Here is a 15,569-nt window from a genome sequence, read left to right as displayed (position 1 = left end):
CACTCATGGTGATGCTGGCCCAGGAGAAATCTGTGCCAGGAATGGCCTACCATGCCATGGTGTTGTCTGGCCAATGGGTGAGGGTGGTGGTGGCAGTGGCGGGTGCAATGAGGATGGCATGGCTGTACTGGCTGGGCACACTGCTAAAGCGGAATGCAGGGCAATGGGCGGTAGCAGGTGGGACAACAAGGAAGAAGGGATCTTGACAGGATGACCCACTGAAGAAAAACACCACCTGCACTGCCACTACTGCACTGATGTTCAGGTGGGAGTTATGGTTCACTGTTGAGGATTTTTTGCAGGTTGAGGATTTTTTGCAAGACAATGGCCACGTTCAGCTGATGCACAATCCAGCCTGCTTGTAATAATGGACAACGGACACATTGACAAACAATGGATAATGGACATATTCAGAAATAGAGTCAGTATGTCCTTGAAAAAGATACAAGAAGAAGAGTCATCAGGACTCACCAAGTTTGTCAGCAAGCTTGAGAAAGGGAGAAAAAAGAGAAGCCATGGGCGGACCAGACAACCACAGTAAGACATGTGAAAAATTAGCTGATCCAATCAGCATTCTATTTTAGACGCGTGAACATCTAGGATTAACCAATCATGTATTAGCTATAGACGCGTAAACAGTAGAAACTTATTATAAATATAGCCCTTTTAGGAATAATAAATTTGGCTTCACTGGATCATATTGGTTATGGTGTGATGTCCCTGAACCTCTGCACCCCACAGTTCACCACAAACATCTGCACCTCCCCTGCCGCCACGGCCACAGTGGCATTCCTGCTCCCGGTGCTGTAGTTGATGGTGTTGTCTTCATCCGTCACCACATAAACGAAGTCAGCCTCTGTCTGCAGTGGGTTGGGTGGCACCACGTAGCTCCTCCCCCACACTGTCTTTGGGAGGAACTGCTCCACCACAAAGTCAAAGCCAACAGATACCTTGACACAGGCGTGGCCACTGAGGATGGCCACAGGGGTGTCGGCCACCACAACTGTGCCAGTGAAGTCCTGGCTGCTCTGGAGCTGCAGGCTATGCTAGGGCTGCAGGAATAGGTGGAGCACAGCAATGGGGACGTATGTGGCCCCAGCATAGTGGAAAGTGGTGCTGGTGGTGATGCTAATAGTGATGGTGGTGGGGTCGGTGGCTACCACAACTCAGTCAGGCCGTAAGTTTAGTTCCCAACCGGTGTCGCCGCATAGTACCTGGTGCCCAGGCTCTCCATAGGCAGGAGGGCAGTGGCACCCACAGTGTAGCCATTGGTGCTGACAGACGTCACAGAGCACTGGCCTCGACCACCAAGGTTTTATGGGAAGTGTGGCTTCCAGCGCATTCCAGGCTAGCAGGAAAGGGCAAGGGCACAGTGACATCTGGCCTCAGGGTGATGTTCCAGGTGATGGAGCCGCCACGGAGCGTCACTGACACTTGGGTGTCAGCAGGGCCATAGGAGGTGAGCAGCAGCTGCAGGTACATGCTGGGGGACTCATCGTTGTTCTGTGGGGACACGGCCAGGAACTCCCAGCCCCGGTAGCTGGCACTGGGGGAAAACGGGGGGAAAAAGGGGGCCTTGGTTAATTTTTATATTAACCAAGAGGGTTATATAAAAGGGGCTTTTATATTTTTATATCAATATTTTTATGTCAATTCTATATGCGTTTATATATCAATTTTGCTATTTTACATTAGGAATTGTACTGAAATTACATTAAAGATATGACTGCACTATCCAATTTATAGAGTCTATTTTTATATGTTATCAAAATAGAAATTCTATTTACAGTTTGTTATGTTAATAAACAACATTTGTATTCTATTAACAAACTATTAAAATATATTAATGTGTTAATAATATGAAATAATGTATTATTAACTAATATTAATTATATAAAATACTATTCCTTTAATACAACAATATTAGTAGATATTTATATTAGCATACCCTGTGTTCATTTTATATTCAGGGTATTATGTAATATACTTTAATATAGTACTACTTTACTAGCACATTGATAAAATATTCATAATATAAGACTCATAAATCAGTAAAAATATGTCAATTACATTTTAACCTGCTACAGTATTATTATACTGTTATCCATTATTTAACTCAGTTATATTGTTTTTTATGTTACTATAATAGAGATCTATTAATTATAACACTGTGATATACAATACTTACATTTAAATACATAGCAATATTTTTTCTATTATTTTGTACCTAATTTTGATAGAAATATCAGCAAAGATTTATTCCAAATCCATAAATATTAAAAAATAATTAAAGTAGTATGATAATAAATGGTGTGGCTATTGAACTTATTTCAGTGTTAATCATAGTAGAAGATACTTTAATATGTTATTTTTATAAATATATACAACAGTAGATGATTTATATTTTCTCTACAAAATTATACAGATAATGCTTTTAAATAATTTTATTTCTTGTTTTTATAGAAACAGTTTGGGAAAAAATGGTAAAAATCAAGCAAAAATAAGCAGTAAGGAGCAAAATTGCAAAGGTAGAGAGTATACTAGAGACTAGAATTGAATTAATACACCATTGTATTGTACTATATTGCAATATACTCTACCATTATATGTAATTAATATAACAATTATGAGAGTATATATTACATTGTAACACAAAATATCATTATATGTCATTATATTATTAAATATAATACCCATAAATTGCATACAGTTAGAATACATTATAATATATAATAACATAATATCATTCATATAATATTATGCAACTTTATGCCATATTACATTGTAAATTATTCTTTAATTGCATTATATAATTATATTTATAGTAATCTATATCTATTCTATCATTCATAATTATCATTTAATAACTAGATATAGTTATATATAATAGCAATATAGTGTGCTACATTAATAAATGCACTATTATATGAATAGAAAATATATTACAGGTTTTTATAGCTCACATCATTTGTATCTCCATATAAACTTTTAAATAATTTTATACCGAATTTTCACAGAAATTTTTATTAAAAAATGCAAATCAAGAATAATGATAATAACAACATAATTACAGCAGAGTAGATCATATGTTGAGTTTTCTATATAATTACACTGGAGACTATATTACACATTCATATGGAACTACTGTAGTGGATGTATATTATTAATTTATGCACAACATATAAAAATATAAATAACTATTAATAAGCAATTAATGTCCTATTAATCAATATTATGCTATTAAGTTACACTATTTAATATTATTACTAGTCAATCAAAATTGTACATATTTGGTATAAGATAAAATGTATATAGAAAAAAATATATAAAATACCGAGAAACATCTAAAAGGAAAACAAACCAAAAATATTTTAAAAGGGTCAAAAATATTTTCAGTTTTTTACTTCTACAAAAAATCAACATAGCAGTTTTTTGCCTCAAAACAGGTTGAAAACTGGGTATCTTCTCCTAATTAAAAAAAAAAATTAAAAAAAAAGAATTCTTGAGATTGTATGGGGAAAAAACCAGGAAAATGAGACTAAAATTTATTAAAACTCGGTGTATATATAAAAAAGCCCATCACAAGAGGTTTTTTAATTTAAAAAATAGGGAATTGGGGATAGTCGATTAAAAAATTCTGGTGATTTTTTCTGAAAAACATTGAATTTAAGTGTTTTGGGGGGAAAATAGGGAATAATGAGGTTTGACTATTAATAAAAAATAGTATTAAAGGGGCCTTTCTGAAATAATACATGAAAAAGAGTTGCTTTTTTAAAAAGGGGGATTTTGAAGAAAAATCAAGAAAGAAATGAGCAATTGAGATTTTAAGAATTAGAACAGAGTGAGGATTTTTCCTTAAAAATAGCTGAAACTTAAAACAGAATTCAAGAGGGCATTTTTCCTAATGAATAATTTTTAAAATAAAACTAAATAAAAAAAGAAACAAGAAAATATTAAGCAAATAAAAAGGTGTTTTTTAATTTAAAACACTATCTAAAAATGGTTTGATAAAAGGTTTTAATGAAAATCAGAAAAAAGCCAGGAAAATAAGGAATAAAAGGGTTTTCTTAGTTTTCCTTAAGAACCAAATGCTTTTATTAAAAGAGAGGAAATAAAATTTTTTTCATTTAAATAAACGTTTTAAAAATAGATCGTTGTTCCCTGGGAAAAAAATACAATTCCAGCATATAGGTCTTGTGGTTTTGTCCTGGTAAAACACTAAAACTGAACATTAAAATTTTAGCTAAAAACAAACAAACAAAAACACTAAAAAAAACCAAACAAACAAAAAAACCCCAAAAAGTAAACTAAAATGACCTGGACAAAGTGCACTTTTTTTTGTTTTCTGTAGAAAGTGAGGGAAAAGGGAATTTTTTTTTCCAAGAAAATTAATCAGGCATTAATGAAAAAGAAGAAGATTATAAAGGGGTTTGGATTAAAAAAATATTTCAAAATGGGATTTTTGGTTAAACATAATAAATCTGTTGATGAGAGGTTGTTGGAAAAATGCAAAATGAGGGAAGAAGGGAATTTTCAGGCAAAAACAAGCCCAGGCGTTCAGGATTTCATCTTCTGTGCTAAAAAGTCTGGAAATAAGTAAAAAAATCCAAGAAAATTGGGGATTTTGCATGGAAAACAGAGATTTTATTTACCACAAAAGGGAAGGAGAAGCCATCGGATCCCATCTTGTGCCACCCCTGTAATAAAACACCAAAAAAGCACTAAAGCCTGTTATTTTGTGGGAAAAATGCATGTAAGCCCTGAGGCTCCAGAAGCCTCAAGTCACCCCCAAATCACCCCAAAATGTCTTTTAATACACTAAAATACCTTTTTTCACCGCACAGAAACCTCCTGGGGCTTATTTTGTCTCCCACTACCCCCAAGTCTACACCAAACATGCCAAACTCTAAAAAGTTTGTCCAAAATTCCCCAAGTTTGGATCAAAATTGTTTTTCTTCCCAAATTCTCCTACTTTGGGTCAAAATATTTTTTCTCCCAATCCCCCACTTTTGGTCAAAATCGAATTAAACAGGGATTAAATATCTCTCCCCAAATTCTTCTCCCCACCTTGAGGCCACATCAGATTCTCCTTCTATATCAGATTCACTCCAAAATCAGATGAATTTTAAATAAAATCACCTGGATCCATGTCAAAATGGGGTCAAAATTCTGACTCAGCCCTCCCACCTGTTATGAACAAAAATTCGGTTAATATTTTTTTTGTGAGAAAAAAGTTACCACTACTGCTGGGCTGCGGCCTTTGTTATGGTAATTACGGGTCGTTGTCGTTAATGGTTGTTTTTGTATTAGTAAAAGCCCTGGCTGGGGCGAGTTAATGGCCCTTCTCCCGAGACAGTAACGGGTGGGGACCTTCCCTAACAGTGAGGCGAAGAGACCTGGGGGGGGGGTTATGCAAAGTGACTCCAGGACCAGAATGCTTTGTGGGACCCCCGACTCCAAACTCACGAAGAAAACCCCAAAAACAACGAGCCAAATAAGAGTTGAGAGACTGGAGTGATGTCTGGACGTGAGGAGCCGAGTGCTGAGCCTGCAGAGATGCGGAACACCTTCGGAGCCTCTCGCCCTGACCACGGGAGTCGTCCCCGGAGATGAGGTCCTGCTAAGACAGGCAGCAAAATCAACACGTGGAAGAGATCACCGCGCCCTAAAGGCTCTTGCAAGTGCCTGATCTCCAGCTCGGCTCCTGCCGGATAAAGCTGTGCATATCCTCCTGTGAGTCGCTCTGGGAGACAGGACGGGGATTGTAGCCCTGCCAAGCTGCCCAATCCTGAGCTGATCACTTTTAATAAAGGCATTAAAAAGGAGAAGAAGTCTCCTGGCCCTGTTTATTTCACCACCAACCCCTGATACCCACTCTATACCAAATTTCCACCAAATCCACACGTAAGCTTCACGAAAAGGATTAATATGTCCTCAACTCCCCCTGCCCCCCATTTCGGTATATGGGTATTTTTTTGCCCAACATCCTCCAAATTTGGATCAAAATGGGGCTCAACATCCAGGAAAACCCTTCACTCACCTTGTTCCACACAAACCCTCACAAATGCTCAAATTGGCCTCAAAAAGGGAAAGAAAAATCCCACTGAATTTTCGGCATGATGAGGGGAAAAAAAATCTGAAATTTGGAAGAAAAGTGCACAAAAAGGGCAAAACCCCTGAGATTTGGGGGAAAATGGGCAAATTTTTTATTTTTTTACTGTGGAAAAAAGTGTTTGAAACCCAACATTTTAGAAGAAAAATTATGGAACTTTTGGGGAAAAGAGGGGAAAAAGCCCTAAAATTGGGGAAGGGAAAGGGTGAAAAAATCTGAAATTTGGGCAGATAAAATCCTCCATTTCTGCCTGTCACTAAACAATAAGAAAAACCAGGAATAAACAGGGAATGAAGCCTCCCCGCTCTTCCCCACTCACTCGCTCCTTGGCTCTTGAATTCCTGGGCTCCTGTGGACACACAGTGTTTGTTCCAAAGTCACTCCTTTTATACCCAAATAAAAAATACTCAAGCCACAGCCAAACCATGCAGATTTTGGCAGATTCAGCAGAATTTCAAGATGGGGGTGGGGGGCATGGCCCACAGTTCCAGAGAATTTGGGAGCTGGCAGCTGGATCCTGTCACGGATGGGAAATGATGGGAGTGGAACCCACAGGACATTTGATAGATGTGAGTGACAGGGATGTCATGACAGGTGTGGAACCCACAGCAATCATCCCAAATTCCCTGAACTCCCAGAATCGCCGTCCCCATGGTAGCCTCTGTCCCATGACACCAGGGAAAGGACGCCACCAAATCCAGACGTTTTTTACCCAAAATTAATGACCCAAGTCCCAGCAGAGAATCCAGGGTATGGGAAATTCTGGCCCAAATGACTGAAAAAGCTGAAGAAAACCACCTGGAGCCAGGAGAGACGATGGCAAACAGGCAATTAAAGGGCTTTTGCCTTAAAATAAAGACATAAAAATAGGGAAACTCTGAACTCCACAGAGATGCTCAAAACTGTCCAGAGACCCCACCCCCAAAGCCATCCAGGGACCCCCAAAACTACCCAGGGATCCCCTCAGCCCTCTGAACCTCCCAAACCACAAAGTCCCTGGGGAGCCATGGGGGTCCCTGGAAGGGTATGGGGCTCCTGGTAAGTGACATGGTGAAATTTTCAGTTGCCCTGAAGGTGATGGATGGAGCTTAAAGCCTAACTGGCAAAAAAGCTGGAAGGATGTAAAGGTGTGCACACAGGATCACAAGCACAGCTGGGGCCAGTGGACAAATAGGTAATGAGGAATATAGCGGGGCTTTTGTCAAGTTACGTAATCGGACATGCCCAAGGAAAACGTTCAAGGAAAGGTCACGTGTAATATGGAAGCATTCCCTGAATATGACCACCAGAGACCTGTTCGTGGTCCCTCCAGGACCATACCCTGTGGCAAAGTTTTATCGCACACATCAGATTAAAGGAGAAATCCTTCAGTGTGTTCTGTGCAGACAAAGAACGCTTGCTTTCTAATGCTTCAAATGGTGTTAGAAAGTTTATTTGCCAGCCACTTTTGGTATCATTCCCTTGCAGGGCCTTACAGATGTAAGGTGAGCTGAGAGTCCTGCCGGGCTCTGGGAGGGTTTGGAGTTCCTAGGGGAGATTTGAGGGGGGTTCCATGGGGAATATCGGGGGTCTCTGTCAGCGGGATCCCAGCTCTCTGCCACTTTAACCACCCCGAGAGCCTCCCAAAACACACTGGGACCCCCTTGAACCTCCTGCACCGCCAAGTCCTTTCTAGGATATCCAGAACCACACCAGCCTCCTTCCACCCCAAACCTTTCCCTGGGAAACAACCTCTCTGAAACCCTCAAAACCACCCCACTGATCCCCAGAACTCCCTGCGCATCTCTCAGCAGCCCCAGAGCCGCAAACCCCTCCCGGGACCCCCATTTATACTCCAGGGCCTCCCTCAGCGCCCCCAGAGCCCCCAAACCCCTGCGCGCATGCCCCAACCCTCCCACGGACCCCTCCCCTACCCCGCCGCTCTCAGCGCCGCCGCTTCCCGCCTTCCCCCTCCCCGGCCTCCCATTGGCGGCAGCGCCCGCCCGTCCCCGCCCTGAACCAATCAACGCCGGAGCTCGGAGCGCCGGGGGAAACCAAAGGAGAGCGCGGGCGATGGAGCGGGTGAGGCCTCAGGGCTCCGGAAGGGACCGAGGGGGGGAATTTGGGCGGTCTCGGAGGGGAATTTGGGGGCCTGGGAGGGCCCCGCGTCACTTTCCGCATACCTCCCGCAGAAGTTCAGCCTGGAGCAGCGAACAGAGCGCCTGATGCAAAGGAGGTGGGAAAGCAGCCCGGCCTCAAGTGCCCCTCGGGATCCCCAAGCGCCCCTAGGAGGCCCCAGTCTGCTCCCCCGTTCCCTCAGCGTTGTCCTGGGCTCAGAGTGCTCCCCAGACCCCCAAATGCCGCCCCAGACCTCTAAGCGCCTGCCAAATCCCTCCTTTGCCCCGGTGAGACCCAGGCACGCCTCGGGGACCCTCAGCTACCCCACCCGATCCCAGGTGATGCCCCAGACACACCATTGTGCCCATAAGTGCGTCCCGCAGCCCCTCAAACTCCGCCCGAGACCACCAGTGCCACGGGCTCAGTACAGGGTCAGCATTTCGGGGGTCCTCGCCCCTCCCCAACCTTCTCCTCCCCCCACCAGCCAGGCCCTGCTCAGGCCCGGCCCCCGCGGGCCGGAAGGGGCGAAGGCGCTGCTTGGCTCCGCCCTCTGCAGCTCCACCCTCGATGACCCCCTCGTCCAATGGCGCTTGGGGCGGTGCCGAGGGAAGGAGCCAGCGCTGGACACGCCCCTGGTGGGCAGGGCCCTGCTGGGCTCTGCTGCTCCCCGGGGTTCCCTGCAAGGAGTGCTGCCGGGGAGGTCACGTGACCCACCTGAGGCGCCGTGGCCAATCGGGAGACACTTCTGCAAGCACCAGGGGGCGTCTTCACCCCAGGCTGGCTCCCAGGAACCCTTGTGGCAGGATCCATGTTGGAGGCCGCCTGACTCCCGCAAGACCCTCCGGCCAATGAGGAGTAGCTCTCTGGATCCCCTGCAGGGGGCACTATACTCACAGTCACGCGACTCCCACCATGCCCTGTGGCAAATCAGCAGCAGCTGCTGTGCACCTCTGCACCAGGGGGTGCCGCCTGGGAAGCGAGACTCCCACGAGCCTTTGCTGCAGGAGCCATTATGGGGGTCACATGACTGCCTCGGGGCTCTGTGGTGTGCCCCACATTGGAAGTCACGCGGCTCCCAGGATGCCCTGGGGCCTGCAAGGGAGGCGGTTCCTGAGCCCCTGCCCCAGGGAGGGCCCGGCTTCAGGTCACGTGACCCCCGTGAGGCCTCACAGCCAATCCGAAACAGTGCACGTGATGCCCCACAGGAGGCGCCGTGGCAGCAGCCACTGGGTGAGGAACTAGAGGAGCCTTTGAGGGTCATGGGGGTCACTTGAGGGTCACGGGGTCACTTGTGGGTCATGGGGGTCACTCAAAGGCTGGTAGCTACTGAGGGTCATGAGGCACCTTTGTGGGGCTAGCGGGCATTTGTGGGTCAGAAGGGTCACTGGTGGGCCTAGAGGTTCCCCTGTGGGCCAAGGCGGTCATTTGTGGGCCAGGGGTGGTCACTTGTGCGGCAAGGGGGGCAATTGTGGGTCAGGGGTCACTTGAGGGGCTGAGGGGGCACTTGTGGGTTGGGGAGACACTTCTGGCTCAGGAAGTCCCTTGTGGGGCTGGGGGAACACTTGTGGGACAGCCATCTCCTCTGACATGCAGCCCCGCCAGGCCCTCTTGGGGACCCCCTCCTCTGGATGCTGCGATGCCACCGCCGGGCCATAAGGGGACGCCTTCGGTAGGACATCTCCGCCCCCAAATTTCAGGGCTCTGCCCCTGTGCCTCCCTCAAGTCCTCCTAACTCTCCATTTGCTCTCCTTCTCCCCCCAGGGCCATTGAGACCCTCCTGGAATGCCCTCCTGGGCACCCCCAACCCATGGTGGGGCCAATAAAGCAGTGACACCCCAAAATTGCTCCAGGGAGGTGGGGAGACCCCCCAAACTCCCTCCCTTACCTACCCCACCTTTGGGATTGCCCCAAATCCCTTCTCCCCCAAAGTGTCCCCAAGAGCATTTGAGGGGTTCTGGGGACTCCAAAGCAGCTGTTGGTGGAGTGCTGGGTGTCTCTAGGGGGTCCCTGAGGGTCTGTGGGGTGTTTGGAGGGGCTCTGAGGCTGAGGAAGGGATTTGGGGGGTGAATCGGGAGGGGTTGGGAGGGCACTGGGTGTCTATGGGGTTTTTCGGGGAGACTCTAGCAGTGTTGGGGAATATCTGTGAAAGGTATTGGGGGTCCAGGAAGGAGTTTGAGGGGACGCGTGGGCTTTGGAGGGTCTTTAGCGGTCCGGGGTCTGTGGGATGTTTTGGGGCCCCCAGGACAGCGTTGGGGGGTCTGTGGGGACTGAGAAGTCTCTAGGGGCGCCTGGGGGCTTATTGAACGCATCGGAGCGGGGAACCCCCAAACCCGTGGGAGTGGGGCTCACCTGTCTTCACCTTCACACGTCCGACGTGGCGCCGGGGGGTTCTGGTGTCCCTCCACTCCTGAGGGCGCTGTGGGGGTCACGGGGGCGTCACAAGCTCCCCCTGAGCCCCCAAAAATCCCTCGTGCCCCGCCTCGCCTCCCACTGGCCGCTGGTTCCGCGCCAGTTTACTCACTTCGTGGACTACAACTCCCGAAAGACCGCGGGGCCCCGTAGGACGCCGATAGTGCCGGGACTGCGGTTCCCGTCGTGCCCTGCGGCCCGCGAGAGGCCCGTCAGGGACGGGACTGTCCCCTAAGCACCGTCCCAGCTGCTCCCCGAGTGCTCCCCTGAACCGTGAGTGCACCCCGGGGCCCCGTAAGTATCCCCACTTTCCCTCTCCTGACCCCCAAGTGCCCCTCCGGGTCCCGACGTCCGCCCGTCCCCTACTTGCCCCCAAAATGCCCCCCTGTGTGTCCCTTCGGACCCCCAAGTGCTCGCCAGCTGCCTCTCCGACCCCTAAGCGCCCCTCCAGACCCTTTAATGATCCCGCAAGCACCCCCAGCTGGCCTCCAAGCACCCCTCGAGTTTCTCCTGGGAATTGGCGTGATGACGACAATGTAGAGAAAGACCCTGATCCTGTCGCAGTATCAGCACCAGTTCAGCTTTTAATTAAAATTTGAATCAAAACTGCAATTGCCGATGTGGGGGATGGACAGCCCCCCCCCCCCCTACTTTTTCCTGCCATTTCCGGGCTCCCTCTTGGAGCCAGGGAAATTGCAGGAAAAACATTCCTGCATCTTGCGCACATCAAAATTTCATGGGAATCGGGAACAGGGTCTGTGTGTGGTGAGCTTCCCTGACAGGCGCAGATAAATCCTGTCGTGAAGAACAGGTTGAGAGGACTTTGGGGACCTGGAGTATACACTCCTGTAGCCCCTCTCAAAACCCCAGAGAACCCCTCCATCCTCTGCAGACTCCCTGGTAGATCCCAAATACCCTCAGAATGCCCTCAAAATGCTCCATAGCTCTCCCTCCCCAAACACCCTATAAACCCTCAGGACTCTCCCAGACTTCCTGAGGCTCTCTAAAATAACCCATAGATCTGCTCACTCCCCCACACCCCCTGAAAGGGGCTACCCCAGGTGGCCACAACTAGTCACGGACTGCCTGAGCCACTTTTTGGGCTGATATGTATGTAGGTATAAATATAATAGAGATATAAAATATAATATAAAAAGGGGCCTTCAGGAGAGCTGGGGAGGGTCTTTGTCAGGGGACAGGATGGAGGGTGAGGGTTTTCACCTGCCAGAGGGCAGGGTTAGATGGGATCTTGCGATGAAATTCCTCCCTGTGAGGGTGGTGAGACCCTGGCACAGATTGTCCAGAGAAGCTGCAGCTGCTCCATCCCTGGAAGTGTCAAAGGCCAGGTTGGACAGGGCTTGGAGCAATCTGGGATTGTGGAAGATGCCCCTGCCCATGGCAGGGGGTGGATCGAGATGACCTTTGAAGTCCCTTCCGACCCAAACCAGCCTGGGATTCTGAAAGTGGGGGAGGTTTGGGATGGGTGACCTTGGCTGACCCCAGGTGCTCCCCTGGGCTGCTCCATCACTCACGCTTCAGGGAGAAACAGCAAGAGAAAACCTGATGAGAAAGCTCCTGGGGGAGATGGGCTGGGGGAGGGTGGGTCCCTCAGGTAGAGGCAGCTGGGGCATGATTCCTACCCAACAGGCATCCCAAGGGGGGACAAGACATGTTCAGCTTCTTGATCTAGCCTGTCCTGATCCCTCTGCAGAGCCTTTCTGCCCTCCAGCAGATCCACACTCCCACACAAGTTGGTGTCATTGTGAACTTAACTTACACTTCCACTTGAACCCCTTGTCCAGGTCACCAGTAAAGATGTTAAACAGGACTCGACCTAGCATTGACTCCTGGAGTCACCGACAAGTAATTGGGTGCAATGGACAGAGTGGGAGCTTCAGACAAGCCCTCTCTTAGGGTAAGATTTTTGGGTACAGCTTGAATTAGGTGGCCTGCAGCTAAAGGACTGTTGCTCGCAAGAGTGGCAAATCAGGTATATATAAAATGAGATATTTATTGAATAGGCAGGAGATAATAGAGAAAAGGTCTTGAACAGCGTTACTTATTACACAGTATAAAACAACAGTACTAGCTGATTACATAAAACGGTGCACAACATTAGGGTACCTATATCAAAGCTAGGAAAGAAATACTATAGATGAGGAGTCAATGTAGCTTACCACCAAACCGGCAAGAGCGTGCAAAGACTCCTTTCACTCAACCCTCGAGAGAGTAAGCACAAAACCAGCATCCCAACTTTGCCCCACTCATTTCCAGGGAATGTGCAGAAGACTTCTACTTTGTGAAAGTTTGGTGTAGCTTTAATAGATTGTAAACTTTCTGTCAGAAATTCCAGCTTATCTTTGCACAATCTTGCTTTCGCAGCCAGATATTTATATTCAGGTAGAAGTGCCACTTCCATGACACCCAAATAACCACGAGACAAGAGGTGTTGACAGATTTATTTCACCAGTTAGCAAGCTCTTGTGGCAGGGAACATGTCCTACTACAATGGCCCCAGCTGGATTTAGTTCCATTCCCCACCACTCTCTGGGCTTGGGCATCAGCCAGTTTCTCATGCAGCAAACAGTGCCCCTGTCCAATCCATGAGCAGCCAGCTCCTCCAGTGTCAAAGGCTTTACTGATGTCTATAATACACATCCACCACCCTTCCCTCATTTACTGAGTGGGTCATTCTGTCACAGGACCTGCCTTTCCCAAACGTACGCTGTTTGGGCCTGATCCCCTGGTTGTCCTGCGCATGCTGTAGGATAGTACTCAGGATGATCTGCTCCATGGCCTTCCCCAGTACAGGGGTTTGGCTGTCATGATACATGGAAAGCCTCTAAAACTCTAAAAGATAAAGCGAGTTATAAAGTAGTTATGTATTTTTTTTTTTGCTGGGCATATGCGGGGTACTTCCGCAAAGGCATGCGCATCTACTCACTCTCAGTGGTTTTTTTTGTCCTCTAAAATGTTACATATACATTAGGTTTTGCAAAAAATTTATGCATATTCATTTCCTGGCTCCACCTTGTCCTGCTTTGTTTACTAATTAACTTATCAGTCCCTTGCACCTGCATACTTTTCTCTGGTGGTCATCTTGAGGGTCGCAGGCGGATGAAATAAGTGGTCTTCATCAGATTTGACCTTCTCACCCTGTCTTCTAGTGCATACTTACTGATTCTTTGGTTACATTCCAAGCCATAAGGTTGGTTTGATTTGGTTTGGGGGTCAGAGGAGCACTGTTGTCTTGATAGTCTTGTAACTTTGTCCTGTTTTGATGAACATCATCCTTCCCTTATCACACTTCCTTGCATTCTTTTGCATTGCTCTCACATGTACACCGTCTTCCCTTTACAGGCAGTTAGCACAGTAAAATGCAGCAAATATTAAGCAATATATATAATCTAAATATCTATTTCCAATCAATACTGCTCTGATTCCTAACCCTACGTCTCAGACAGACCTGGAGCTCCCTGAATCCTCCTTCCAATCCTTCTCATGGAAGGGCATCACATTTGCTAATTTTGAGTCAACAGGAACTCTTTCAGTTTACTAGAGCTGCTGAGAAATGAGTGAAATAGGCTTGGCCAGCTCTTTCTCCAGCTCCTTCAGGTGCATCTCATTTATGCCCAGGTACTTATGTGTGTGTCTCATTGGCAGAGCAGGTCACTGACTGTTTCCTCCAGTCAGTGGATTCAGGGGCTTCACTCAGCTCCCTGTCACCAACTTCCAGTCCTGGGAGCTGAGCATCCTAGGACAACTGGGTTTGGTATTAAAGACTGAGCCTTTTCCTCCTCCCTGACACAGCACTGCCTTCTGCACCCAACAAAGGATGGAGACTTTCCTGAGCCCGCCTTTTGCTGCCAAGGGATTTACAGAAACTTTTCTTGTTAACTTCAATCACAGTGGCCAAATTAAGTTCTAGTTTGGCATTGGCCCTTCTGATTTTCTTGCTGTATCACCTCACAACATCCTTATAATCTCCTAAGGTTTCTGCCTCTCCTTCCAGAGTTGACACATGCTCTTTTTTGCCCTGAGTTTCTGCCTAAGTTCTCTCTTTAACGAGACCAGTCATTTTCCCACTCTGGCTTGTCTTATGGCGCATGGGCACAGCTCCTGGAGCTTTAAAATTTCCATTTTAAAGAATCTCCACCTTTCTGGATTCCTTTTCCCTTCAGGACTGACTCCCAAGGGAATCTGTCAGTGGATCTCCTAAAAAGGACAAAATGTGCCCTCCAGCAGTCCAAGGAGGCAGTTCTGCTGCTCCCTCCTTTCTACCCCTACAGTGGAAAACTCATTTTGTGGTTGCTCTGCCCAAGACACTCTTAATTACCACATCACACACCACTGATGGAATCACAGAATCAGAGAATGGTGTGGGTTGGAAAGGACCTTAAAGAGCCTCTACTTCCAACCCTCCTGCCACGGCCAGGGACACATTCCACTAGATGAAGTTGCTGCAAGCCCTGTCCAAACTGGCCTTGGACACTTCGAGTGATGGGGCAGCCACAGCTTCTCTGGGTAACTTGTGCCAGGACCTCACTACCTTCACAGGGAAGATTTTTTTCTGGAAGCTGATCTAAACCTGCTCTCTGTCGGGGGGAGCCATTCTATCCCATCCTGTCACTCCAAGCCCATCACCAAGATCCATGGCTGACACCAGTCCTGGAGCAGCTCCATGGAGATCCATTACTATAAGTGGTTGCAGTGGGCATGAGCTGAAGCCTGTAGTAGAACCTGTTGCCATGGCAACCACTTGCTGTCTCATTCAGAGGGTCAAGAAAAAATTTGGACCAGGTCTTGGCCCAGTTGTGATCCTGGAGTGCTGTGTGTTGGAGACCGAAATATTATAGTTTATGGCTTAAACATCTTCATGAAGAACTTTTGCCTATTATGGTAAAACTGTTTTACAAAAACTGCAGAGAAGACCACCTCGCCCTGAATGGGG

At 47.1% G+C, this 15,569-nt stretch overlaps 1 protein-coding gene and 1 long non-coding RNA gene across 9 annotated transcripts in view; one reads left to right on the top strand and one right to left on the bottom strand.

Annotated features, from left to right (window-relative positions):
* Positions 1–547: 547 nt before the first annotated feature.
* Positions 548–10,663, bottom strand: LOC134434290 (uncharacterized). 2 transcript variants are annotated; one of them, XR_010031836.1, is made up of 6 exons: positions 10,559–10,632; positions 8,566–9,207; positions 5,467–5,617; positions 5,140–5,187; positions 4,653–4,697; positions 548–1,546 (listed from the first exon to the last, which is right to left on the bottom strand). It is a non-coding gene; the product is annotated as an uncharacterized LOC134434290 (long non-coding RNA). The 2 variants fall into 2 exon arrangements; XR_010031837.1 differs by lacking the exon at positions 8,566–9,207 and having other exon boundaries at positions 10,559–10,663.
* Positions 8,132–15,569, top strand: part of LOC134434289 (uncharacterized) — a 30,586-nt gene continuing 23,148 nt past the window's right edge. For 6 of the 7 annotated variants that reach the window (XR_010031831.1, XR_010031833.1, XR_010031832.1 and 3 more), the window contains exons 1-3: positions 8,132–8,173; positions 8,284–9,439; positions 12,421–12,533. Coding sequence is in view for 1 of the 7 variants with exons in the window: in XM_063182967.1 (XP_063039037.1) it covers positions 8,165–8,173; positions 8,284–9,439; positions 9,803–9,878; positions 9,971–10,040 (1,311 nt within the window). In the remaining 6 variants the exon portion in view is untranslated. Of the gene's footprint in view, positions 8,174–8,283; positions 9,440–9,802; positions 9,879–9,970; positions 10,111–12,420; positions 12,534–15,569 lie in introns of those variants that run through there. The other variant, XM_063182967.1, reaches the window with a different exon arrangement.

The sequence above is a fragment of the Melospiza melodia genome, unplaced genomic scaffold (genome assembly GCF_035770615.1).
Source record: "Melospiza melodia melodia isolate bMelMel2 unplaced genomic scaffold, bMelMel2.pri scaffold_34, whole genome shotgun sequence".
Classification (NCBI taxonomy): Eukaryota; Metazoa; Chordata; class Aves; order Passeriformes; family Passerellidae; genus Melospiza; species Melospiza melodia.
Note: the sequence above shows the minus strand (reverse complement) of the source record. Positions and strands in the feature narration are given on the sequence as shown.